The sequence below is a fragment of the Lutra lutra genome, chromosome 4 (genome assembly GCF_902655055.1).
Source record: "Lutra lutra chromosome 4, mLutLut1.2, whole genome shotgun sequence".
Classification (NCBI taxonomy): Eukaryota; Metazoa; Chordata; class Mammalia; order Carnivora; family Mustelidae; genus Lutra; species Lutra lutra.
Window position 1 is genome coordinate 135,262,188 of NC_062281.1, and position 27,334 is coordinate 135,289,521.

The following is a 27,334-nucleotide window of genomic DNA, read 5'->3' on the forward strand; positions in this document are numbered from 1 at the left end:
TCTAATTATTTCCATCAGTGATCAGTCTCCAGGCCTCACCTGTTGTCTCTGCCTGAGTCAAACCTTGATCTCCTTAGTTTGACTAAATCAGATGTCAGTCACCTGCCCGACCTCAGTTGTGTTTGACCTCAATTACCTGCAATTTCTTCATGACTCCTGCCTTAATTAGGTCTTCACTTGTGCCTCCTGTAGAACTGGTTGCCAACAGCAACCATCAAAGAGACCCCCCAGTGAGACCTCAGAGAGCACATCGTCTCCCAGTGTCCTTGTGACATGTAAGGGTAGTACAAAATATTAGAATTTAACTATAACTTTGGTTAGTTACATATCCAGAAAATGTCTTTTAAATCTCAAATTAGGTATGGTGTGGTTTTTCTGTACAACCACAAAGGATGAAAGGAAATAACAAGTAACTGCTCTTTCTCACTCAGGGCATCAGCCTAACATCAAGTCTCTGGCTGGTTTTGTTCCTAGGCACAGTAAATCTCTTTTATCCCGTGTGTTCATTTCCTAAGGCTGCTGTAACAAAATTCCAAAACTGGACACCTTAAAGCAACAGAAATTTACTCTCTTACAGTTCTGGAGGCTAGAAGTCCAAAATCAAAGTTGGTTCCCTCTGAAAGCTCTGAGGGAGAACCTTTTCCCTGACTGTCTCTAGCTTTTGGTGACGTGATGTCATTCTCCATGTTCCTGGTTTGTAGATGCTATCACCTCTGCCACCATTGTCTTCACATAGCATTCTCTCTCTCCTCTCCTTGGAAGAACACAACTCGTAATGGATTAAGGGCCCACCCTACTCCAGTATGACCTCAACTTATTGCATCTGTAAGAAGCCTATTTCCAAATAAGGTCATGGTTTGAGGTACTGGGGGGTTAGGACATTGACCTGTCTTTCTGGGGGACACAGTTCAATCCATGGCATCCCCTCACATTTGAAGCCATAGCCTTGACCTTGTGTTCATCATGCATTCCAAACAATTTCGTATACTGTCCTGGAAAGAACACACATGGGCTTTCTGGTTAGTCAGACTGGGGTCAACCCCAACCCCCCTACTTACTATTTCAGGGCCTAATTTCTGTTTTGACCAGTTCTGCCATCTTCAAAGTAAAAATATCTACCTTGCAGGTAGCTAGGAATATTAAATTAGATACTATAAATATGGTACATAATTAATTCTCAATAAACTTGTTGAGAATTTCCTCCTGTAATGAATGGTTATTAAATAGCAGAGAGGGGGGAAAAAAGCAATTTCTATTAAAACAAACCTTTACATCAATGTTTCTCTTGGACTTAATAATGAGCATTTCAGTACAAGTACACATACAGTTTTACCAGTTGCTGAAAGGATCATAAAGCCCTTTCAGCTTGTCAGTTTGTGAACCTCTAAAAAAATGTAGAGTTGCGGGTAAATGTTTTAAAAACAATTACTCCTGACATTTTGGTAAGAATGCATTTATTAGACCATGTCTCATACTTGATTGTGAAAATAAACAAGGGCCTAAATGATCTGGCTTTAAATGCTCTATAAAATCTCTATTTCAGTACTCTGTTCTATGATTCATCAAGGAAGCTTCCATTTTGGTGTGCCCGGGTAAATCTGGCTATGTGAATTCTTTCAATTAAAAAAAAAAATGTGGTTATGGTTTACTGCTTGACAGTCTTTTTAAGGGAGAAAAGGCAGGCACTGAATCACCAAGATAACTTTATTTAAACTTAATTAGTTGTTGGAGGATTATTTACTCCCCTTAGTCTATAAAAAAACAAAGGTCTGTCAGCACCAGATGCATCTGATTTTTGCAGATGTGGCTGTGGCTTCTGAAATCTTTAAAGATTCATCTTAAATATGCTTTCAGGTCTCCCTTTTGTGAAACTTTGACAGGATAATAGAATTAGATTTGCTGAATTTCACTAAACTGTAAAGTAACGTGTCATCAGCTTCACTAACTTCTCAAAAAATATTTCTCTCTGGTAATGCTCATCAATCTAGCTTTTCAACCCCTAAACATGAAACTCTGAAACAAAAAGGATGACTCCATCAGTTTCACAAGTGACAAGATGTTAAACATTTAACACTCCCACATTGTAGCACCAGCTGCTTCCGGATAATGTAGACTTGCTTAGGTCTGGTTTAGAGAGAAAGAGAGGAGAAGAAAAAGAAAGAAGGGAGGACAGAAAAGGAATAACTCATAGTGAGAGCAAATTCTCTGCAGATGTGGAAGATTCTGAGGAGGGATGTGTTTGTGGAACGAATCTTCCTTCCGGAGCGAACGTTGCCAGGGAGTCACCACCAGATCCCCAACTCCTAGCAGTGCCCTTGCGTCTCCGTCTGTCCAAAGACTCACTCTGATCAGAGCACTAAGCACACTGGATTAAAACAATTTGTTCATTAAGGGAAGGGATGGAGTCTCAGTCACATACATTTCCAGATTCCACTGTAAGTGCTCAGTAAGTGTCCGCCGAGTGAATGACCTGGAAAAGCACATGCAGCCCTCAGGCTCATGCCAATTCTTTGTCCACAACCAATTCCTCCTTTCAGCCACTTCTGCTGTGATCCCCGGCCAGCCGAACAGCACTGACTGAGCAACTTGGGTGCTCCGTTGACCTAACGACAAAATCCTTTGACAAACCCTCTCTTAACCATCCAAAACTAGCATCAACTTTATAGAGTCAGGAGTGTTTTCTTTTTTAAGTGTCTTGTCGTGAGTGATGCTTAGGAGATGGCAAAAGTCATCTATGGTTTTCCATGATAAGCCTTTTTCCTGGGCAAAGGCAAAAAGCCGACCCTGAGTAGTTGCATGGTCTGCCCAGTCATATGCTTGTTGAGAGAGAAGTTTTCCGTGTGGAGTGAGGCATGCCATAGCAGAGTGCCCATTTTGAAAAACATGGTACAAAGCTCCCTACAGGGAAGACAGAACGGTATAAATAGCACCCTGTCAGTGGTAGGTATCGGTTCTGTCATCAATGAACTTCTGATGAGGAACTACCATGTGCTCGATGCTATTCTAGGTACTCAGGATGAAGGCAGATGGGAGTGGTGTGGGAGTGGAGATGCATATAAAGAGGAATAAGGCATATGGCTGAGATGCTGGGCAGTTAACCCAGTAGGTCTCGGTTTTATCATTCACCTTTCCATCTAGAGATTAGCAAACTACAGGCTGTGAAACCTTTGGGTAATTTCTTTCTCTTTTTCTTTTTCCTTCCTTCCTTCCTTCCTTCTTCCCTTCCCTTCCACCTAGAACCTTACATCTTTATTTCTCTTTCCCCTTTAAAGAGACAGCCTCACAAACACAATCATGTGGATGGTGTCATCAGTGTGAGATTAGCTGAGTGTCTAGAGCCACCCCTGCAATGCTGCCTGGTTGGCACAGTTCCAGAGGCTGTTCTTGGGTTCAAGGTGGACCTCTACTCTGTCTATGTCACTCCTGTCTCATCTATATCACTACATTTTCTCTACCCACCTGAGTCTTTTTGCTGACCCATTCTAAACACAGCTGGAGAAATCATGCTCGTTCAGTCGCTTGAAATTTAGACTCATGCCCCGGTGTGATTTCAACAAAGACTACTGGTTGCTGTATCCAGTCCCATTAAGAGCCTCACATGCTCGTTGTCTGGATGGAGAGTCTGAGGTCTTAGTGCCTGTTCACTGAGAGAAGGAATGGGGCCTCACTTGTCTCCATACTCTTATTTCTATTTCTGCCCATTTTAAATCTTTATTCCTCTCTTCTGCTATGTCACATCTCACTCTCTGCTCTTCCCCAAATGTATCACTCCGGTTCCCACCTCTCTACTTTGGTCCCGATGCTTTCTTTCCCTAAGATACCTTTCCTTCCCTTCTCTGTTTGGCAAAGTCTCCCAGATTCAAGTTAGGCAGCATTGTCTTCAGAAACTTCTTTTGACCCTCCCCAGATGCCAGAGCATCCTACTCCTGGCTCAGTACTTATCTTCCCATTTGCTCCTCTGACCTCCTCACTAGACTGCATTTTGTCAGAGCCAAGGAGAGATGTTATCCATCTTTATATTCCCAATATTGACTCAGGATCTGGCATATAGTAGATGCTTAATATATGCTAGATGAATACATCTCCAGTGGAACAACCTAAAGAAAGAGCAATAAATCAGAAGTAGCAACAGAATAAACGAAGGGTCTGGACAAGTGCGGGAACATGATGCCTACCTCAGGCTTTTCTCATCTATATGTAAAATATTGGTAATCTTTAAAGAAAAAATGGGAAAGACAAAAAGGGAGGAAAGAACAAAAGGCAATGTACTCAATTTGCCAAGAGTGTTTATATAAGACTAGCTATCAAAATCCTGGGGGCTCTCTGGATAGGGCCAGACACAGTTCTATGTACCACTAGGAGCCCAACACATTTTTGTGAGATAGTGGGTTAATTCCATGAACTTTCCAAATCTAGCCATATTCAATTAAACTTTGTATACTGTTCAAGTTCCTATATGTTTCCCTAAGATAAAGAGGAATCTATTTAAATAAATGTAACGCATAGATCTTTGTACTTGAGGACAAATTACAGGGCAAGTTGCTAGCCTAATTCAATGGGCAGTAATTGAAAAAAAAATACAAGAATCTTGATAGTATTCCTCCTTCCATTTAGATATAAGAAAAAAGGAAGGGAATTTAATGTCCTTTGTGCTAAAGAACTCAGTAAGTAAAATTTTGGAGGTGAATAATGTGGTTTAAATTTTCTAAGTAAAAAAAATAATAATAAAATAAATAAATAAATAAATTTTCTAAGTAGTCTTTAAACTCAGAATTGTCCGCATTTTAAAAAAGAAAGAAAAATAGGGGCACCTGGGTGGCTCAGTCCTTAAGCTACTGCCTTTGGCTCAGGTCATGATCCTAGGGTCCTGGGATCCAGCCACATCTGGGCTCCCTGCTTGGTGGGGAGTCTGCCTCTTTCTCTCCTACTCCCCCGCTCATGTTCTCTCTCTCACTATATATCTCTTTCTGCCAAATATATAAATAAAATCTTCAAAAAAAAAAAGAAAGAAAAATAGCCAAAGAATATACAAGTGGCAGAAAACTTATTTTAAAAATATGAACTTCAGATCACTTAATATCAGAAAGTAGTTCACAGGTACATTCCATAGTCAAATACTCTATGCCTTAACATATGTCTTCAGTTAAAAACAACACCAACAACTTCATATGGTGTTTCATCATCAATTTTATTTATTTTATGATTCTATTTTTCTTTCCTGGGCTGATTTGGTAAAATAGCATTGAAGAAAAGAGTGTAAGCCTCATCCTTCCTTGAACTCTAAAGGATTATTTTTTAATAGAATGGAAAATGTTTATTTGGGTAAAAATAGTACATTTAGATTTGTTGTTTCTCAAGCATTTTAAATCTTTTCCATTTTCGTGTAGTATTCTAGCATTTTATCACGCACATTCACAATTAACTATGGTTTTCTTTTCAAGGCTTGCAAAAAAAAATTAAAATCCTTGAAAGTAATTTCCCCTGATTTCTGTCATTTTCATGTAAATAGCTGCTGGATAGAAAATATCCAGAAACCCTGACTTTAATCCAAACGGCAACTTGACTAGGGAATGGCCAACATTATTGAATTTGACAAATAAGCAGTGGAGATAGGTGAGGAAAAGCTATGAGAAATTTATGGGTAAAGCTGGTATTTAATGAGAAAAAGGAATGTCCTACTATCTCAAAGAGAATAAGTGATAAAAAGGAGAGCAGTGTGTCTGAATTAGGATTCTGAGTTCCAGGCAGATATAGACTTTCTCAGCCTCAGAAAGGTATTTATCTATCTCTGGGTAGGACTCTAAAATAGTGGAAATTATGTCTAGTTTAAAACAAAAACAATACAAACTTCCCAGGGGTAATATTAACTGTTTTATATGTATTTTCTCCAGTCCTTGCAAAAATCAGAGAAAGTAATATCACAACACCTACAGCAAACTTGGGCCCAAGTTCACACTCTTCTTAGGAGGCGGAACTGGGATTTGAACACAGGTAGGTACCTTTGGCGTCTAAAGTACATGGGCTTTCCAGTGTAGCACACCAGCTTCCTCTTGTGTTATTAAGTCATCCCCTTCCTCCTGAGCTGCTCTTCTCTAGGACACCTGTCCTGGGCCAGGTTCTAACCCTTAACTCATGGTCAGTATTCCCAGAAGGCTTTTGATTTCTTGCTAAAAAGGTATGGAACAGAAAAACATGCTAGTACACACTGGCCCCCTACATCTGTTTTATTTTTTATTTATTTTTAAAGCTTTTTATTGTAATTCCAGTATAATTAACATACAGTGTTATATTAGCTTCAGATGTACAATATAGTGATTCGACACGTCCATACAACAACACCCGTGCTCATCACAACAAATGCACTCCTTAATCCCCATCACCCATTTAATCCGTCTCCCTGCCCACCTCCTTTTGGTAACCATCAGTTTGTTCTTTATGATTAAGAGTCTGTTTCTTGGTTTATATCTCTCTTTTTTTCCCCTTTGCTCATTTATTTTGTTTCTTAGATTCCATGCGTGAGTGCAATCATATGGTATTTTTCTTTCTCTGACTTATTTCGCTTATATGCTCTAGCTCCATCCATGTTATTGCAAATGACAAGATTTCATTTTTTATGGCCGAATAATATATGTATGTATGTATGTATGTGTGTATACATGTGTGTGTGTGTGTGTGTGTGTCTCCATTCACCTATCAATGGATACTTGGACTGCTTCTATATCTTGGTTATTGTAAATAATGCTGCAATAAACTTAGGGTGAATGTATCCCTTTGAATTAGTGTTTTTGTATTCCTTGGGTTCCATCTCCTAAGACCAGTGTGAACTTGGGCTTCTTTGGATCCATATTTAAAGAACTCTTGGCATGCGCTTGCCTTGAAATATTCATAATGTACAATATGGGGATATTACAATCAGAGCACTACATGATATCTATAACTAAATTTAGGTAATGATTTACTTAACATTTCTTTCAACATATTTGTTTAGAGTAATGTATTATGCCGGTTGGTATTACAGGTATAAAATTATTTCATACGGATGGTTCTGCCTCTCAAGGAACTTACACAGGACAGGCATGATACTAAGTAGGAAGTGGTAAGAATTAAGGTAAGAAACTTTGGTTAAAAGAGAGGAAAATCTTTTCATCAAGCATAAAGTTGGGATTAAGAAAGCCTGGAAGGAGAGATGACACAACCTTGGAGGAGTTGGATTCAGAAATATAGTGATAAAGGGGACAACATTCCCAATATACCAGAGCTAGAAGGGTTCTCAGAGACAGGTAAGTCCTGTGCTTCTTAAATTTTAAAGTCATGTCACAATGCAGGTTGTGATTCAGTGGGTCCCCGTGGGGCCTGGGAGTCTGAACTTCTAACAGGCCCCTGCTGCTGGTATGTGGGCCACACCCTGAGTAGCAAGGATCAAGTTCACATGCCTTAGAATAGAGGAGAACCCTAAAACCCAGGTCAGGAAGGGACTTGTCCATGCCACGCAGCTGATTAGTATTGGGGGCAGCTCTCCGTCTCACACTGCCGTAGCTCAGCAAGTAGTCAAGAGATCCTGGGCTTTGGAGTCGGACTGATCTAGGCTCAGTGTTGGCCCTGCTGTTTACTGGTTGTAAAGCCTGGGGAGGCTATCTATCCTTTCTGTGCTCCAGTTTTCCCACTTGCAGAATACTGATAAATAATCCCTACCTTGTAGAAGAGCTGTGATAAGTCAGTGATACGAGTGGTAAAGAAAAAATGCACAGCAGTGTCTGGAACATAGTAAATAATCAAAACACATCTAATGTCTTCTCTTTCCTTTTTTGACCAAGTTAATGTTGCCGTCAATGAACATGGCCTGATCTCAGTTATTATCTCCCCGAGGGCCTAGGTTGTGTTAGCAGCCAGTTTTAAGTAACGGGGTGGGGTGGGGTACTTGACACTGGCTAGCAAATTGGTGACTGATTGAGGCCAAGAATATTCAAAATATTCTTCCTTCCTTCCTCCCTTTTTTTTTTTTTTTTTTTTGCTGTCTCTTTGGAAGAGGATTTGGGAAGATAAACATACCCGTTAGTGAATATTTCGTACTTCTTTGCAATTGAGGCCTTTAAACATCTGCTCATTAATAGAAGGTGCTCAGCTAATATCACGAATATTAACGGTAGAGATTTTTCATTCCACTTTGGTTAATACAGGAATTATCTTTTGTCTGGATCCACGATTTTTTCAGTTTAACAGCTTACCTACATGCCAAGTAAAAATCTCATAGTTGCCAAGGAGATAAATAAGAAACAATAACTCGGGAAACGTCTTCTTTAAAAAAAAAAAAAAAACCTTTCTGTTTCAGATTCCAGGAAAGGAAAAGGAAGCATGTTGCCATTTTTGCATTATGTGAGGGTTAGAATTAGTCCGCATGGGAGGTGCAGAACATGAAAAGAGAAAAAACCTCTATGAGGAGTTAAACCCGTTAAGCGGTGCAGAGCCTTTGTGAGAGCTGCTTCAGAAATCTATTTAGAAATCATTGCTCTCGTATCTGAATCATTACAGAGGCACCGGCATCACCCACTTCTTATTACTGCAAACATAGCAACAGTTGCCATGCCGGCAAGAGATTCACCGAGCAAACACTGGAGTCGGGAGGGAGCCGGGCGGGGCCGGGGCTGGAGTCGGGGCTGCGGAACCGCGCTCAGTACCGCCTGTACAGATTTAATTAGGCCGGGGGTTCACTCTGGTCTCCGTGCTGTGTCCTGTCAGACACCTCAGTAGCGCAGAAGCAGTCTCAAAAGCAGCACTTTTGGACGGAGACTTGCTTTCGGTCATACACAAATGTCACTGCCCAAGGCAGGATCGGTGGCCTTTGATGTACCAAGAGTGGGCCTGGGCCCTCGGTTCTGGTTTTGGTTATGAATGGAGAAAGGCCCAGGCTTTCTTTTCATTTCCAGGAATTAAAAAATAATAATAATAAAATTAAAAAAAAACCCTCATAAAACTCTGATCGTTAGAAAGTCAGGCTATTTGCTGGGCCACTATGTCATTTCATCTAATTGAAAACGGAGAAATCTGTCTCCGTTTATTTAGCACTTTGCCTCTGGCGAATCTTTGCAAGTTCTCTTCCCTTGGCCCGGAATTAGTTAATTAGGATTACAAAACATTTGAAGAGGGAAATGCACTCCCGGCTCACCTTTTGGGTGACAGGGGAGCCCGTTTTTCGATTGCTAACAAGCCCGGCTGAAGGACAGAAAAGAACATGAAAAGCAGCATCAGAGGAGCCACACAGAGAGCCGGAGAGCCGCCGCTCATCCTCTCTCAAGTTCCTCTTGCCACCTAAATATGTCACTGGCTCACTCTTCTCATGTAAATCTGTTATGCCTGACAATACATTCAGGTCCTTAAAACTTATAAAAAGGTGCCAATTTTACACACCTAGGGCTCTTCTCGTATTTTCACTTTTATTAATTTCCCATTTTTCATCACTTCGTCTTCTGAACGGAGTATTCTGGATTATTATTATTACTATTTTACATTTTTCATGGAAAAAGTCTGTTTCCAACTGAGGTTGCTTTTGAAAGGCAAGGAATTGAAGGAAAGGGATGACATTTTTTTCACACGCTCCAAACTCTGCAGCTGAATCCAGCCTGTGTTCAGTGTGAAATCTCGAAGCTTCTCTCAGTACAGGAGTCGGAAGGGCTGGAGGCCCCACGTGTGGTTTGTCAACTGGTTGCTAGGCGGCGCTAGAGAGCAAGGCAGCAAGGAAAGAACCTCTCCTAAGACTGACTGCTCTGCCATTCTCAGGGCTAAAGGGAAGTTCTTCCACAGAGCTCTATTCCAATTCAGCGCAGACTGTTTCCTGTTCTGATGATTTGTGGGATATCAGCAGCATAAAATGCAGGGGGCACTAGCTATCAATTTATAGTTTTCTTTCTACTTTTTGTGTGTACGTGTGCATATGGGAATTGTTCGCTTACTTCACTGAGGTGCTTTCTGGGTATGGAACCTGGGCTGTGGTGGAGAGGTATATAAATAGAAACAGATAGCTATGCTAGTTGTTCAGCCCTTCGTGGAAGAAGTTTTAACTCCCCGCAAGACTCCTCTCCACTCTCTTTAATCTCTCCTCCTTATTAGATGACATTTGGGGACATAATGAGGTGTACCAAGTACTTTCACACCCTCATATCAATGGGATCAACTGCGTATTTTTCTCTCTCAACTCCATACCCTATGGCATTAAGAAATTTTCTGCTTTTGTTAATTAGAAAGATTTATGGACACCTCAAAAAAAATGGAGCTTAAAAAGAAAGAGATAAAAGGCAATTGACAGGCATTATGGCACTTGCTTAGATTCTAGCTGCCCTCCTTTGGCTTTTATATTTTTTCAGCGAAGACCCTTAAAACAGCTTGATAGCTGACCTTCAGCGAGTGAATGTCACAAAAATTACACATCCCAGAGGTGATAACTATCCTGAAAAAGAGAGTTTTCTTGTCCCTAGATTAGGCAAGCAACGTTTTACTCTTCTCATTATACAAAAAATGTGAGCGAGGCCTATAGAACTTGCCGAGCAAGTTCGTAAGGCAACACTTCTTATAAGCTCAGAAGACATTGCTGAAGTGAGAGTTACATACTACTATGATGCTCTGATACACACTGAGGTCTTCTGCAAATCCTTTAAATGTCATATAATTTTTTTTAAAGATTATTTATTTATTTATTTGACAGACAGAGATCACAAGTAGGCAGAGGCAGGCAGAGAGAGAAAGGAGGAAGCAGGGTCCCCGCTGAGCAGAAAGCCTGATGTGGGGCTCCATCCCAGGACCCTGAGATCATGACCTGAGTGAAGGCAGAGATTTTAACCCGCTGAGCCACACATGCACCCCTAAATGTCATATTTTAATCAACAATCTTTAGTGAGTAGGGAGGCATTTCAGGAACCAAAGATGCTATCTTTCTATTGTCTCCTTACATTTATAAATCTTAAAATTGTTTCCATGTGGCATCAGCTGGAAGGTTGTATTTATGAGTGAGAAAGGGCAGTGTTTGTTTTCATTTCCAGGGTTAAATAATTCTTAAAATCCTCACCATTAGGTTATTTTTTGCTCCAAAATGTCAGCTACAAATTACTTAAAGTATAGTGAATGCATTTGGCTACTGTCCTAGAGAATATATTTAATGAAGAAATGGGGAAAAAAAGGAGGCCTAGTTTTACAATGTATTTAATTCAATAAAGGAATCATACTAAAGTAGAGTTATCCTCAAAACTGGTCCCATGTTGTCTAGAAGGGAAGAGTTTATCTTTTTATATGTACTGATTGGTTTTTGTGGCTTTTAAAATGTGGCCAGGGAGTCAAGCTGGTTTCCAGAGACATGATTAAAGAAGACAGAGAGGGCAGGGTTAGGCCATGGCAAGCTGGTGCATATGAAGCAGATATGGAGTTTGCTGTGTTCAGGCTACGTCTCTATCATTGCAGGCAGCTGGTTATAAAGGTCTGTCACAGGCAGGCATAAACTGAAGTAAACTGGCCAGGATCAGAGGTAGTCAGAGTGAGAAGGGACAATTTCCCTGCAGTCAAAGGTTGTATTGGCTGCAGACTGAGAGGGCTCTAGGTTCCAGTGGAGCTGGCAGAACTTCATAGGTAGGCAGCTCTCTGTAGATTCTCAAAGCCCAAACCAGAGGATACAAGTTCATGCCTCCTACAGATGGTTCAAACATTCTGGTCAGGCCGAGCCTCCAGAGATATCGTGGTATAAGGGAAACTACCAGTAGGCCCAGGTTCAACTATCAACTACCATTTTCCCACTATGTAGCTTCATACAAATGACTTAAATCATTGGAGTCTCAGTTTGTTTTGCCTGAAAAATGGAAACCACGAGTCCTACTTCACAAGATTGTGGTGAAGACTGAACAGCATTAATGTTTGTGAGGGCCTGTCATGACCATTCATTCATTCCACAAATAGGTATTTAGCACCTACCATATGCCAGACACTGTTTTAAGTATTGGAGAGACAGCATGAAAAAGAAGAAAAGAAGTTCATGCTCTCATGATATTTACAGTTAGAGCAGACACCAATGAAAAAGTAAATGATTGGCTAAAATTATGATTCCAGGTTGATGTAAGTGCTGTGAAGATACGGATTCCTGTTGGCCTAAAGCCCGACTTTTGTTGAACCACACAGTGGGAAACACAGCCTGGGTTCAAGCAAGGTGGTAGGTCAGATAAGAAACACTGGTGTAAAGCTAAAATCTGCAAAGGACAATCCCAGAGTGAACCAGGAAAAATAAAATCTACTCTACATAAAAAGATGAAGAGGGTTAGCATCTGTTTTGTCCTTGGCTCCAGGTAAAATGAAAAAAAAAAAAAAAGAAAAAAATGAAAAAATGAAATATATACACTCAAGTCACATCCACAGTCCACAAAGATCCAAGTTTTAAAATAGAAAATACCACTGCATGTATTTTATGAAAAACTCCAAGTGGAAGTTCTGAAGGGGTCCTGTGGGGTTAGTGTACCTATATGATTAGTGAGAGCACACACAAAGCTTCTGTGAAGTAACCTACACCAAATAAAGCGCCAAAAAATTTGCAGAGATAAAGTTCCAAGGACCTGACCTCACAAAAAGAACACAAATCTTTAAATATGTGATGATTCAGAAGCAAGAATCAGCAGAAACAATGAACTACATAATTAGACATATAAAGACTACAGAGATTAGAAATTACAGACCTTCAGATATAGAATATAAAATAACTGTGTTTGAAGAAAGAAAATAATCAATTAAGAGTATGTGGAAGAAACATGAGACTTTCAGACTGTTGCACACACATTTTCTAGATATGGAATAGAAATTAGAAATAAGTTGAAATAGAAATGTAATGAACAGAACAACATATTAGATCCAGTTACCAAGAGAATATGTGAACTGGAAGACAGATTTGAAGAAATTACCAGAAGGCATCATAGAAAAAGTAAATGGTGGGAAATATATATGAAGAGATTGAGAAATGTGGAAAGTAGAGTGAAAAGATCTAAAATACTTTTAGAGTTCCACAAGGGAAAAATAAAGAAGATGGGCTACAGAAATATTAGAAGAGGTAGTGGTGAGGGATTATCTAGAATGTATAAAAGATGCCAATTCTCAGATGCTAGACACCCAAGAAATTCAAAGCAAGATAAATTAAATCCATTAAAACTATATACCACATAGTTAAATGTAGGCTACCAAAGACAAAGAGAAGTGCTAACAGCAGTTATAAAGGGTAGACTGGAAATAAAATAAATAATTAGATCCATAGATGAAAGTTTAAGAGCAACAAGGAAAGTCAGAAACATGTCGAATGCATCTTGAAGGTATATGTGAAAAGTTAAACACCTCAAATCCCATATTCACTAAAGTATCTTTCAAGAAGGAGGGAGAATAAGGGTGTTTTTTCACATGTTTACTTCTAACAGATTCATGTGAAAGGAATTTTTAAAGATGTATTTGAGGAAAAGGAAAATGATCTAGGAGGAAGGTGTGAAATATAAGTGCAATTAATAATGAAGTCGTTAATAAGAGTAAGTCTAAATGAACCATAGCTGGATAAAACAATAAAATAGTATCTAAGATGTAGAATTAAAAAAATCATGATGAAATTAAAATAATGACAGAAATATATAATTCAGGAGAGAATGATTTGCAACTAAAATGCTCTAAAACCTTTTGTTTGGGAGGTCTTCTGTTTTATTAACAAATGTATTAAATAAAGAATTTGTTAAGTTAAATACGTTAGGGTTTCTAGGCACTCACCAAGAATAGAAAAACAGAGTGTATATTCAGGCTGAAATTAACAACAGGTGTTGGTGAGGATGTGGAGGAAGGGGAACCCTCTTTCACTGTTGGTGGGAATGCAAACTAGTACAGCCACTCTGGAAGACTGTATGGAGGTTCCTCAAAAAGTTAAATATAAAGCTACCCTACAACTGAGCAATTGTACTACTAGGTATTTATCCAAAGGATAAAAACAGTGATTCAAAGGGGGTACACGCACTCCAATGTTTACAGCAGCAATGTCCACAATAGCCAAAATATGGAAAAAGTGCAGATGTCCATTAACAGATGAATGGATAAAGAAGATGTGTTACACACACACACACTCACATACTTGGCCATCAAAAAGCATGTAATCTTGCCATTTGCAATGATATGGATGGAACTAGAGGTATTATGCTAAGTGAAATAAGTCAGTCATGGAAAGACAAATATCATATGATTTCACTTATATGTGGAATTTAAGAAACAAAACAGATGAACACAGGGGAAGAGAATGAAAAATAAGATGAAAACAGAAGGAGACAAACCATAAAAGACCCTTAACTCTAGGAAACAAATTAAGGGTTGCTGGAGGGGAGTAGATCAGGGGACGGGGGTAACTGGGTGATGGGTATTAAGGAGGGCACTTGATGTAATGAGCATGGGTGTTATATGCAACTGATCGATCACTAAATTACCTCTGAAATGAATAATATACTATATGTTAATTAAATTGAATTTAAATAAAAAAATACGTTTTTAAAAATGAAAAAAAAAAGAAAAACAGAGTTCATATTCAAAGAATCCAAAAAAAAAAAACCCCAAAAAAGGGGTGAGAAAAAAGAAAAACTACAGAGAATAAAATAATATGGTGCCAATGAATTCAAATTATTTCAGCAATCAATGAATGTAACAATCAATACAACAAAAGGTATATAAGAAACTTACAGAAAAGACTATGAAATCTAACTTAAAGATATTTGCTGGGAATGGCCAGAAATCCCTGTACCGATGGATGAAAGATTACTGCAAACTTTGCTGTGAAAGGGAGGAGACATCACGGGGGTCAATGCTCAGAGACAAAGACCCTTTGCTCTTCTTTGCTCATGCTTTTATTAGTCCTTCAGGATATCACTGTTTCTCAAGCACTTCAAGTATGACAAGCAGTATTGCTAAAACTGGGAAGCTCTGTTTATGGGAAAGATATGATATGCTAATCTGCCTGTTCTAAGAGTTCTTTTTTTTTATGTTTTTTTTTTAAATTTCTTTTCAGCGTAACAGTATTCATTGTTTTTGCACCACACCCAGTGTTCCGTGCAATCTGTGCCCTCTCTAATACCCACCACCTGGTTCCCCCAATCTCCCACCGCCTGCCCCTTCAAAACCCTCAGATTGTTTTTTAGAGTCCATAGTCTCTCATGTTCTAAGAGTTCTGCTAAACATAGCCTAAGGGACAATGCATCCATCTCTTAGATCACGGGGCAGGACGGCTGTTTGGGCTAAGAAAGTTTCAAAACTCCCCACCACATTCCAAGGGCAGAGTGGTCATGAAGGCTTTGGCCTTCCAAAGGCCCACCCCATTGTCTGAAACCTTCCTTCATCCCCTTGGGCTTCTGTGTTACATTTTAGCAAGCCAGGTATTATGGCTGAGTTCATTCTCTACATTAGCCCCGACGGATATTAAAAAACATTTAAATAAATGCAAAAATCTACTAAGCTCATGGGAGTGGAAACCCAATATCATAAAGATGTCAGATCTTCCCATATTGATCTATAGTTTTAAAATATCTATACTCTGGGGTGCCTGGCTGGCTCATTCAGAATAGTATGAGACTCTTGATCTCAGGGTCATAAGTTTGAGCCCCACACTGAGAACAGAGATTACTAAAAAAATAAAAAATAAACTTGAAAAAATCTATAATCAAAATCTTTTTTTTGTGTAGAAAATGCAAGCTGATTATAAAATCTATATGAGTGAAGCCAGGAAAGATCAAGAATAGCCAAGATGACACAAACCCTACCAGATATCAAGACTTTAAAAATGCTACTGTAATTAAAATTCTGTATTACTGACATAGGGATAAACAAATATTCCAATGGAACTGAATATAAAAACTGAAAACAGATCTATCTAAATGTAGATCCTTGATGAGTAAAAGAACTACTATTCTACATCAGTTGGGGAAGGGATGCCTTTGTAGATATTTATTTATTTGCAAAGAAGGAAAAGAAAGTTTGCGATCATTATTTTCATGTTTGTTCATCCTGTTCTCTTTATACCTGGACCACATGTCCATCATCTGCCTCTTCATTGATACCTCTCCTAACTGCCTCAACAGAAGGCAATCTCTTTCTGTCTCTCTCTCTTTTTTAATAACACACTGGGAATGAATGTTATCAGTCACTTCTCTCCTCACACAGTTCAGGTACCTCCATTCTTCTTTAAAAAGAAATAGGTAGACATCTAAAGCTCTAATGGTGAAAGAGTGGTGTAGAAAGAAGTCTGAATTATCTGGTGGTTCATTATTTTGGATAAGAATATACCTGAACTTGATAGGAATGCAGGGGTCAAAAACTCTGAGTGCTGGAGTTTTACTCACTTAAAATGCAGAAATACAAAGGATGGCATTTGTAGCCCAACTAATGAATCCTCTAATTTATTATAAATAAATATATTTAGTATTTACCACATACAGTTAAGTTATAAATGAGATATTGTAGGCACCTGAATAAAAACAAAAGAGAAGACAATTTCTGTCCCTGAAGTAGTTATGAGCTAAAAATAAATAGTTACAAGACAAAATAATGTAAGCACATGAAGTGCCACAATATGCCATGGCCTTTGGTAAGGCACAGGTGGGGACCGGGTAGCCCCAGAAAAGGCTCCCTTATGATATGATTGAGCTGACTAAGCTATTACTGAAGGCTTATTAATATTTTGGCAAGACTGGTCAAGGTGACAATGTTAAAAAAATATAGGATACAGGAACAGGGTAACCGTAGGTTAAACACAGGAATGTAGGGGATACAGTAGAACTTCTAATCTGTCTATAGCGTGCATTACCAGGGATGCTACTGCTATTTTGTGCAGGATCATTCTTTATTTTGTGGGATTGTCCAAAAACACTATAGAAAGTTCAGTACTCATTCAAGAAGAGAAGAAATGACAGCATCTCTCTGCTTAAGATGACTGGGACATATAATGCTCAGTGGGAGGTATGACTGGAAAATGTACCATTGATCATTTGGGATTGGAGAAGGACATGATTTCACTTAATTTCAGAGGTAATGGAGTATTACTGGTGGTTTTATTTTATTTTTTATTTTTTTAAGATTCTGTTTATTTATTTGACAGACAGAGATCACAAGTAGGCAGAGAGGCAGGCAGAGAGAGAGAGGAAAGCAGGCTCCCCGCTGAGCAGAGAGCCCCCTTCGGGGCTAGATTCCAGGACCCCGGGTTCAGGAACCCAGTGGAGGCAGAGGTTTAACCCACTGAGCCGCCCAGGCGCCCCTACTGGTGGTTTTAAAAGTAGGGTACTGACATAATTAGAGTTCTACAGAAGGAAGGTTAGTTGCTGGCAGTGGAGGGTTAAGTGAATTAAGGTCATAATGGGAAAGAAGTTAAAACAAAAGCAGAGCAGTCATGTGGGACAAACGGACTGGGGGTTAACTGTGCGCGCGCGCGTGGTGTGTGTGCGTGTAACGTGTGTGTCCGTGTGTGTGAGAGAGAGGCTGGAGCCATGGATTGTATGAAATCATAAGAAAACTCATTTAGAGGAGAGAAGCAAGATAGGAAGAGCTTATAGTGGTCATAATCTCCTTGTTGAGACTGCTGATTGTGGTGAGCTGGCAAGAGGTAGAAACTGGGGGAGAGGAAGGCAAGGAAAGAAGGGAGGGCATTTAAGGAGCCTGAGGGAAGTTGCAGTAGGAGAGGCGGTAGATTGAAAAGGGAAGTATTGGCCTTTGGTGACGAGGAGACGCGATTGTTCCTACTTGATAAACATTCCGCTCCAAGCTGGCAAATGGCCACAAACGCCTCCCTGCTCTCCTTTCTTTCCACACCCCCTAGGAACATCAGTTTCAGGGCGCTGTCATCACCCACAAATCCTGCATTCCGGAAAAACTAAGTGTAAATTAAAATTTTATAACTTACATTCAACTTCTTAAAGTTGAACAGCATTGCAAGTGCACTAGGCAATCTTCCTATTTAAAGGAACCCTTTGATGGACCCTTTCGTAATGTGAGAAGTTAATTCCAAATGTATCTGTTTTACAGTTGCAGTCCCTGGATCTCTGGTTCTCCTCTCCTGGGCGGCTAACTAGGTCAGAGCAATCTATTCTCAGAGCCCAGCCCCACACAAACACTAATTGGTTTTCGCATCTGAAAGGTTGTGTATCACTCTGTCATTTCTAAATTTGCATGATGTAATCCATGTAAGAGATGGGAGAGATTTCATACCCAGTAGGAGGGGCAAGTGCCACATGCTTAGTTTTCCAAATATATCTAGAGACATAAAATATTTTAAAAGAGGCAGCCCTTCAGGAGCACCTTCCTCCATCTCAGATTGCAACAGTTTGTGGTTTTAGTGGGAACTGGTAGGTCCCTATGACCTGCCAAGAAAGTAATCTGACAGTTTCCCACCTTGACCTGTATTTTATGAAGGAAAACAATAATCATTAAAAAACAAATATGCAAATAAACAACAACCAAAACCCCTATCAAATCATGTGTTATAAAACTACAGGCTGTGAACTTCATAACCCAAAACTGAAAAATAAATGTACCATTTTTAAGAAGTTGTGGAGGGCTGAGAGGCCCAGAATTGGGAGCGTACATTAGTCAGGACCACAGGCCAAATCCTGTACCTGTATTTTAAAAGCATGATACTAGGCTAAAAATGACACCTTGTGTGATTTTAACAAGTTAGAATGCCCCCTCAGATCAGCAGTTACTAGCACATTGTAAAGACTTCAGGGAGAGACCCCACAGGTAATTAACCTTCAAAATGGTGTCCTTTGGTCACAACTGCTGTGTCACCTCTGCCCTCACTTTCCTTTTCCGTGTAATCCCACTGGTTGCATCTCCTCCCCGCAAAGTGACTGGCGGGTTAGCACGGCAGGGTTCCCTTCTCGCCTGCTTCTCATACTTGGGGGAATGTTGCAATCATCTCAGAAACCTCATTTTTATAGTTTTTTGTTTCATTTTTTTTTTTTTTTTTTTCATTTGGGAAGCTTTAAAAGCTTCTGATGTCTGGGTGCCCCCTCCCACATAGGTTTGGGTGTAATTGGCCCTGGGCATTGGTACTTGTAAGAGTTCCCCAGGTGATTCTCATGTGCGGCCAAAGTTGCGAGCCACTGTCTTCCAGGCTGTTGAACTTGTGGCCCTGCTGGAGGCACTCCATCGGTTCCTGTATCCTCAGGCTCTTTGACCTTAAGAACCTATCGATCTCTGGTCTCACTTGCTCTGTCTTTCAGAATAAAAGCTAAAAAGGCAGGCGGAGGAGAAGTCGCTGAATTCCTTCCCTGACTGGCTTCCAGAAGAAGCTGGAAGAAGTCCAGCAAATACAAGTATTGGCAAAATATATCAAGCTTCTGAAAAGTGCCACCTCTTGTGCCAGAGAAATTCAGAAAGCATAGAAGAGTCTTGGGTGAGAATTCCAGCTCTGCCTCCACAAACTTAGGAAAGTTACTTCTCCTTCCTGAGGCTCAGTTTCCTCATCTATAAAAATTGGAATACCTACTTCCTGAGCCTTACTTAGATGACTACTCAAAGGGTCTGAAATAGCACCCAGCATGCAGTAGGCACTCAATAATGATAGGTATATACATGGAAAGCATACCGAAATTAGTTAAAGCTCTTTCACACATTATGTTCTAAATTAATAATAATTATGATTTTTTGAGCCCATTTATTTCAATTCTTTATCTATGAAACAAATGTTTATTACATATTGACTTTATGCCAACCATACTGCTAGATACTAGGGATGTGGTTATGAATAAAATACACATGATTCCTATCTTAGTACATCATACAGCTTAGCTAAATGCTTTATCTATTTCTGGAGTTGATTTCAAGCAGTCCAGAGACTGAACTTGCTAGAGGGATGGTACAACCAATAAACAAAACTTCCATGCACCCTAACAGCAAGGACTCAGGATGTCCTACATTATTAAGAGAAATCTGAACCAAGTAGAGAGATGAAGATTTAGCATCTCCAACAGCTCTGAAGGGCCAGAAAGCCATAAGAAACCTTAGGAGACTATCAAAGTCAACATCTCAAAGACCTGATGGTTTTTTCCCACCCCATTTGGGCAGTTTTATGAGCAACGGTTTATTTCTCTGGGTTCTTGAAGGGCCTGTTGGGAGTGCAGCTGTGTCTCCCATGCTGTGCAGCTGTCTATGTGTTGTTAAGGTGTATGACTTACCTACATTACTGCAACTTGTAGTTTTTGCTTGGGTCTGCTGGCATCTTTTAATCAATCACTCACTCCCATGACAATACTGCCTCTCTCAACAGCAATCCTGAAGCTGGTATTACTATCTCTATCTTATGAATAAAACTTTAAGTACTGGCCCAAGGTCATTGGGCTGGTAAATGGCAAAGCTGAGATTGAACCTCAGGTCTATATGGATCCACAGCTCACGCTCTTAACTTCTGCTTCAAAGTAGACAAACTTCAGGTGACTGTGCTTTGGAAATATCAAAATCTGGCTGTTCAGAGAATTAATTTTAAAACCACAAGTAAAGAATGAGAAGAGCAGATGGAACCAGGAGACGATGCTGTGACTGAACCTAATCTAATCTTGGCCTATGAGCCTCTTATGAAATTATGTAAGAGACTGGAATCTGATAAAGATTTGTGTCCACTTTGCCTGGTTATCAATCAAACCCACTGATACTTAATTTTATGACATTCGGTAGATTAAAGGCTTCATGATTTAGATTCCCATCTCTTCATAGCAGCAGCTGCAACTCTTTTGTTAGACTAAGAATATAATAACTATAGCTAAGAGACCAACATCAACAATTTGTGTATGGTGTAAGATCCTTGCTCACTCCAGATCATCTTTCTCCACTTTCAGGATACAAATTCTTACTGCGATGGTGGAATGTGTGAGTGAGTGTGGAGGCATTTATGTGTGTGTAAGAGTACACATGTATAGCAACTTGCAAATGCTCTGGAGCTCCTGTGAAAGCACAGAGATTTTAAGCCAGATTTTCCAGATGTCCATAGTTTGCAGTATATACTTTCTATAGTATCCATCCAGCTCACAAGTAACTGCCTTTTCCATTCCCCATCCAGAATAGGGGTACCTGGCAGCCATGTTTATATTAATGAAATATGACCCCACTGCCATGCCAGCCACACTTGCTAAGATCAGGGGTGGCCATTTGATCCCAAATCGCATTCTCTCTCAGAGCACTCTGCTTTTATTACTAATTCATTATGCATAGATATTCACATGTCTATGGCCTTTGCCAAGTGACTTTGCAGTTCCTTCCACTAGAGGTTGTGTAAATATATTTTCTCTCCCTATTGGATATTGAACTCAGCTATGTGATGTGCCCATGGAATGCCATGGGGTGCAACTTGAACATAGGAATTAAATGGACATGTGAAGTTGGGCCTGTCTTCTTGAGTTCCTAGCCTTTGTCCATGAGAAGAACATGTCTCAAGTAGCTGCTGCACCAAAGACAGGGAAAAACATGTGGGATAGACTTTGGATAAAACCTGTGCTCAGTCAAGCCACCTACAACCAGCTCAGAAACACGTGAGCAAGAAATAAATACTTATGAATGTATGTTCTTGGATTCTGGTATGGATTTTATACAGAATTATTATGGCATTACATAATTGATATATCTCTCCTTGAAACTTTACAGTTAAGCTGAGACACAGAGAGACTATCTGTTGGGAACTGGGACATGTAAATAGTAGAGTTCACTATGGAAGAATGTTGAATTTTTTTTCTTTTCTTTTTCCTACTTGCTCCTTTGCTTAAGTTTGGGGTTTTTTTTTTTTCCTCTTTTTCACTCTTTTTTTTTTTTTTTGAGGTAAAGTTCACATAACATGCAATTAATCATATTAAAGTGAACAATTCAGTGGCCTTTAGTACATTCACAGTGTTTTATAACCACCTCTCTCTAGTTCCAAAATAGTTTTATGATCCCAAAATAAAACCCTGTACACATTAAGCTGTTAGTCCTAATTTCTCTCTCTCCTCAGCTTTTGGCAACTACCAGTCTGCTTTATTTTTATTTTTTAATTTAAAAAAATTTTTTTTACTGGATTTACATATTACCTTTTATGGACTGAGTTGTGTCCCCCTCCCACCAAATCCGTATGTTGAAGCACTAATTCCTATGTGACTGTATTGGAGATAGGGCCTTTAAGGAGACGATTAAGGTTAGATGAGGTCAGGCTGAAGCCCTGATCTCACAGGACAGATGCCTTTATAAAAAGGTGAAAAGATTGCAGAATTCTCTTTGCCATGTGAGAACACAGTGAGAAAGGGGCCATCTGTAAGCCCGGAAGATGGGCATCGGTACGTCCCCACCGGAGCCTGACCATGCCGGCCGGCATCCTGATCTCAGATAATCAGCCTCCAGAGTGAGAAAACAAATTTCTGTTCTTTAAACCATCCAGTTGTTATGGCAGCCTGAACTGACTCACACACTTATTCTGGGTATTCATATAAAGAGGATCATATAATATGTGATCTCTGTGCATGGCTTCTTCCAACTGAAGGCATGTTTTCTAGGTTCATCCATGTTGAAGCATGTATCAGTATGTCATTTTTTTTTATGACTGAAGAATGTTTTATTATGTGCATACCACAGTTTGTTTATCTGCTCATCTGTTAATGGATATTTGGGTTGTTTCCACCTTTTGGCGATTGTGAAAAGGGTTACTACAAATATTTGAGTACAAGTATTTGTTTGAGTACCTGTTTACCGTTCTTTGGGGTATATACCTAGGAGTGGAATCTCTGGGTCATAGGGTCAGCCTTGGTATGCTGAACTCTTGTGTTCAGATTCTCAAAGCTATGTCTTGGTTCCTACACAAGGAATCCTTCCTTGGATGCCATAAGATAACCCCAAAATGCTTTCAGTAAATTCCTTTAGTTGCTGTAGTTAGACAGTTCTGTATTAAGCTAGAGGTAACTGCTGTTACTTGAAATTTAGACATCTTAAATAAATAAATAATATACTTTCTATTTTTCAGTACTATAACATTAATAGAATATTATATGAAAAATGGGCTAAAAACTCTTACTTCAAAGTTTGCCATAGAGATGGTAAATCCCCCATTAACACTAACTGAATCGAGTGAAGATCTTGATGGGTTCTGGTTAACTGGACCATGAGACTGTTGTTCAGATTGCCACTCACCTTTGGGACCAGGCAGCACAGGACCTCGCATTCAGAGCATATTCCAATTCAAAACGACTTCTTAAAGCTGCCACGTGGCTCCGACCAGGCCCACCCCGGCTCGCCAGGCAGTCAGAAGAAGCAGAAGGTGAGAGAGACCCGCTACTGTTACTTGATGCAGGAGACATCATCTGAGTGAAGAAGGGGTAGTTTCAATCCTTTCATAAATCCGACAGGCTTAAGGCATAGAATAGAATATGGATTTCTTTTAACTTTCTATTCTAGGCTTTCTCATATTTCAATTTGTATTCATCTCAGTTTGCTTCTGGCTTTTCCTATTGGCCTCTGATGACAACACATGGCTAGCTTAATTTACTTTTTTGACCCAGTTCTAGCCTGAGAGCTGGCCCATTCAACTTAAACCATCTTTCAGAATACACGGTATGCTCAAATCAGATTCATAACACGGATATTTAGAAGGTGATTATTTAATGGTTGAAAGATGACATTTTTCACTATGGTGATGAGATTCATGGCAGAGTTCCTTTAAACTGTAGCTTAAAATTATCCCCTTTATATGAAATTATTTCCTTTACGTAAAACGAATTTACACATGTTTCCAAGAATACATCCATTTTATAAAATGAAGGATACTTTAATGTCTGGCAAGCATGAGGACTAAAGAGAGTTGTTGGGGGAGAATTTTTAAAAATAGTTGCAAATAGTTAAGTGTAGCTAGAAAATAGGAGAGAATGAAGAAAATGAGACAGAAAAGAAAAAAAAAATAGGAGAGTAGTTTTCTTGAATTTCTGACGACCTTGCTGTTTACCTAATCCAACTGAGCACACTAGTGCTTTGACATTATAATTTCATAAAACATGTCGGCAGTAGATTTTGGTTTAAAAATAAAATATATGTAAATTCTAGGCTCTTCCCAGTAGCCAAGATATTACTAAGTGAAGCTCTGAGAATCATGTGTTGTCAGTGTTGAAATGAACCTTCAAACTCTTCAAGGATTGAATCTCTTCTGTTCCTCCTTTTCAAGTTAGCTATGCAAGCTGATGGGGAGTCTCGAGTGATGAGGACCTTACTGCCTCCAGATCTGCTCATTTTTCTTAGGACAGCTCTGACAATTAGACACTTCTTTCTCCTAAAAAAACCAAACCGTAGTTACACTTCATTTCCATCTGTTGGCCCATAGAGAACAAGGCCAATCCATTTGCCATATGATCATTTTTCAGATTTTAAAAAATAGCTCTCAGGCTCATCCTAATTTTCTCTTCTCTGGGACAAGCATCTCTGGTTCCTTTAATTGGTTCTCACACCCATGATTTTCAATCCATTCATCATTCTGATCTGTCTTCCCTAAAATTTGTGTTCCAGTTATAATCATCCCTTTATAAGGACATAACTGGGTACTATTTTGTTTGGCCATCTCAGAAGAGAGAGGAATGATACCCATTCTTTATTTTGTAGCAAAACAGCTACTTCACATTCTAACTCCCTAAGAGCTTATAATCCACTAACATGCATGATCCTCCTAAACCATATCTCCACCATTTGACATTCTTACTATTGTTTCTTTGACTCTGGGATGTGATGTTACCATTTATTCTTGTTCGACATGCTCTATCATTTCATCTTCCGAGACATGGAATTCCACAAATCAAGCCCCTTAAAGTTGATTCTGGGCTATCACTTGGTGCAGCCCAGTCTGGCAAGTTCTCTTTGCCTATAGTTATTCATCTTCTGTACTGGTGGAGATTGTGCTAAGAGGCTTGTCAGTTATAAGAAGCCATACTAGTTTAGGAGATCCTACCATTGATTGTCTCTGTTTCTGGAATCCACTTTCTCATCTAATTGGCTATATACCCAGGCTGGGAGCAGTTTTGCCCTGTGAAACACAAAGGTTCAAAGTGAGAAGACACTTGGAACTTAAGCCTTAAGTGTCTCTCAACATTCAAGGCCTCTGGCAGATGCCCTTGTTAGTAGGGGCTGCTAAAGCCCCACCATATATACTACTACTTTTCTCTGCTTTGCATGTTTCAGGACCGAAGAGAAGGGAATGGACGTTTAATGTCCAAAGACTGAAGCTGCCTCCTACAAAAAAAGACTTCCTTTTTAGAAGTTCCGTTTCAGAGTTAGGAAACAGCCACTTGCTGTAGGCTGCCGCTGAAGACCTGGAACCCTTTCCCAAGAAATTGGGTTCTAGGACTATAAGTTGAGATTTTGTTGCTATTGTTGCTGTTGTTTTAGGGGAAAAAAATGGATGGTTCCACTTTGGGATTGATGCTGTCGATGCTATTTCCCCTGTTTGGCTCCTTCCCATCATATGCGTGTGTATTTGTAAGCTTGTATATGTGATGTCCGCTCCTATCTCTTGCACCACTCATTTGCATTGGGAATATATTATTATTTTTGAATTAGTGCTCATGTGTTAGCTTCCTTGCCTATTTTCAAGTACTATCTCCTGACCAGGTGTATAGAAAATTAAGGCAATTAGAGAGAAAATTAAAGCAAACAGCTCCTTGATATTAAGGGAAGAAAATTCCATTAGGCTGATTACCAACATATATCACTTCATGCAACACATGTGTGGTATAAAAGCAACGCATCCCAATTAATTTATGCACTAATTTTAGTGATAATTTCCCTTTCTTATTGAGCATAGACAATGGCTTAATATTTTAACTTACATTTCACTGTAGGTAGGAAATTTTGTATAGAAAAAAGTTGATTTACATAATTACCTTCTAACATATTTGCTGTATTTTCAAACTTTTACAAATTAATTTTTTCAAGCTGGGCTTGCCTGCGCCCATTTGCCTGACTGATTATGTGCTGTAAGGCCCCAATTCATGCTGAATTTGCCTTTGTCCTTATAGAGTCAGTCAGTCCACCTTAGAAGCTTAATGAACAGGGTAAATATATGAATGAAGTTATGGACCTTCATACCTACTTTCTATGAGCACCACTTGCCTATTCCCCTACCCCCTTGGATATTCAAGATTTTTTTTTTTAAGACATATTTCAGAAGCTAAAGTTCTTACCTCAATGTTGCAAAGACACTCTTCTAACTTGGTAACAACTTCAGAAAATTCGGGTCTTCCCTGTAAATAAAGAAAAGGCTTTTTTCCCCCAAAGAATAAAAGGGAGGCAACTCTTTGGATTTTAAAATTGGGTATTTGCATTTGTAAAGAATGAGATTAACAATAAAGTATATTTTTATTTAAAATACACTTGTATTGAAGTGTTAATTGAATGTTCATTTGCTGTTCAGGGAGGGATGTTGAGTCTTCTGATAAGACTTTTAAGTCAGAATTTGCAACTACATTCAGATAATGAAATAGTGGAAAAGCTTTAATTAGCTTTGCATGCTTTTAAATGGCAGGTTTTTCTCTTCAAAATGAAAGAATAAAAGTGAATACTAAAAACTGTTAACTGTCTCAGCGCCTTATAATATACTGCACAATGTATCTGTAGGAAAAGAACTGCTAAAGCAAATTTTGTAATTAGCTTCATTTTGAAAATGTCATCTCAGATTCAAAGCTAAGATCAATAGAAACCTTATGACTCTGCCCTATTTTAGGGGTTAAGATAAGCTTTTTATATTCAAAAGTTGCCATTAAAGACATTGTTCATCATGAACTTCTGCGTCTGATGAGTTTAGTTAAACAAACATTTATTGTATTCTGATTACATTCCAAACTTTGTTCTAATTGCTCAGGATATAAAGATGATTATGGATCTATGGAAAAAGTACTGGGGATTTCTGAAAATGTTGTTCTTTTTGGAAGAGATTATATGCCTCCTTTTGTCAGATCCTAGGGACTATATAACCTATCATTTCTCCTTTATGAAACTTTTATTGCCAGGAGGTGGATAGCCCAATTTAACATTCAGGCGCAGTAACCACCTAATTTAGATTCTTAGTAGAACAATTTCTCCCTTAATATCTAGCCCTCCCCTGAGGACACTGTTCCCCAGAGCCCTCTCAAGTGAAAACTGGTTTTTTTTTTTTTTTTTTTGCGTATTCCTGGTGCCCCTAAAGTCCGTTGGGGGTGGTGATGGGGTGAGTGGAGCTCTGGGTCTTCCTTATTGTCGTTGCAACTTCCAAATGGCCTCTCTTCTAAAAACTACCAGTTTATGGAGCTATTACACCAGTCACTGTCCATCGTTCTTTGAAGGCTTT

At 39.3% G+C, this 27,334-nt stretch overlaps 1 protein-coding gene across 5 annotated transcripts in view; it reads right to left on the reverse strand.

Moving 5' to 3' along the window:
• TNNI3K (TNNI3 interacting kinase) overlaps window positions 1-27,334 on the reverse strand; it is a 307,291-nt gene that overhangs the window by 25,162 nt on the left and 254,795 nt on the right. For 3 of the 5 annotated variants that reach the window (XM_047725508.1, XM_047725509.1, XM_047725510.1), the window contains exons 22-23: window positions 26,193-26,252; window positions 23,164-23,333 (exon numbers count right to left, since the gene is read on the reverse strand). The exons of 1 other annotated variant lie outside the window; for it this stretch is intronic. In XM_047725508.1, coding sequence (XP_047581464.1) covers window positions 23,164-23,333; window positions 26,193-26,252 — 230 coding nt within the window. Of the gene's footprint in view, window positions 1-1,561; window positions 2,899-23,163; window positions 23,334-26,192; window positions 26,253-27,334 lie in introns of those variants that run through there. One more of the 5 variants, XM_047725507.1, reaches the window with a different exon arrangement.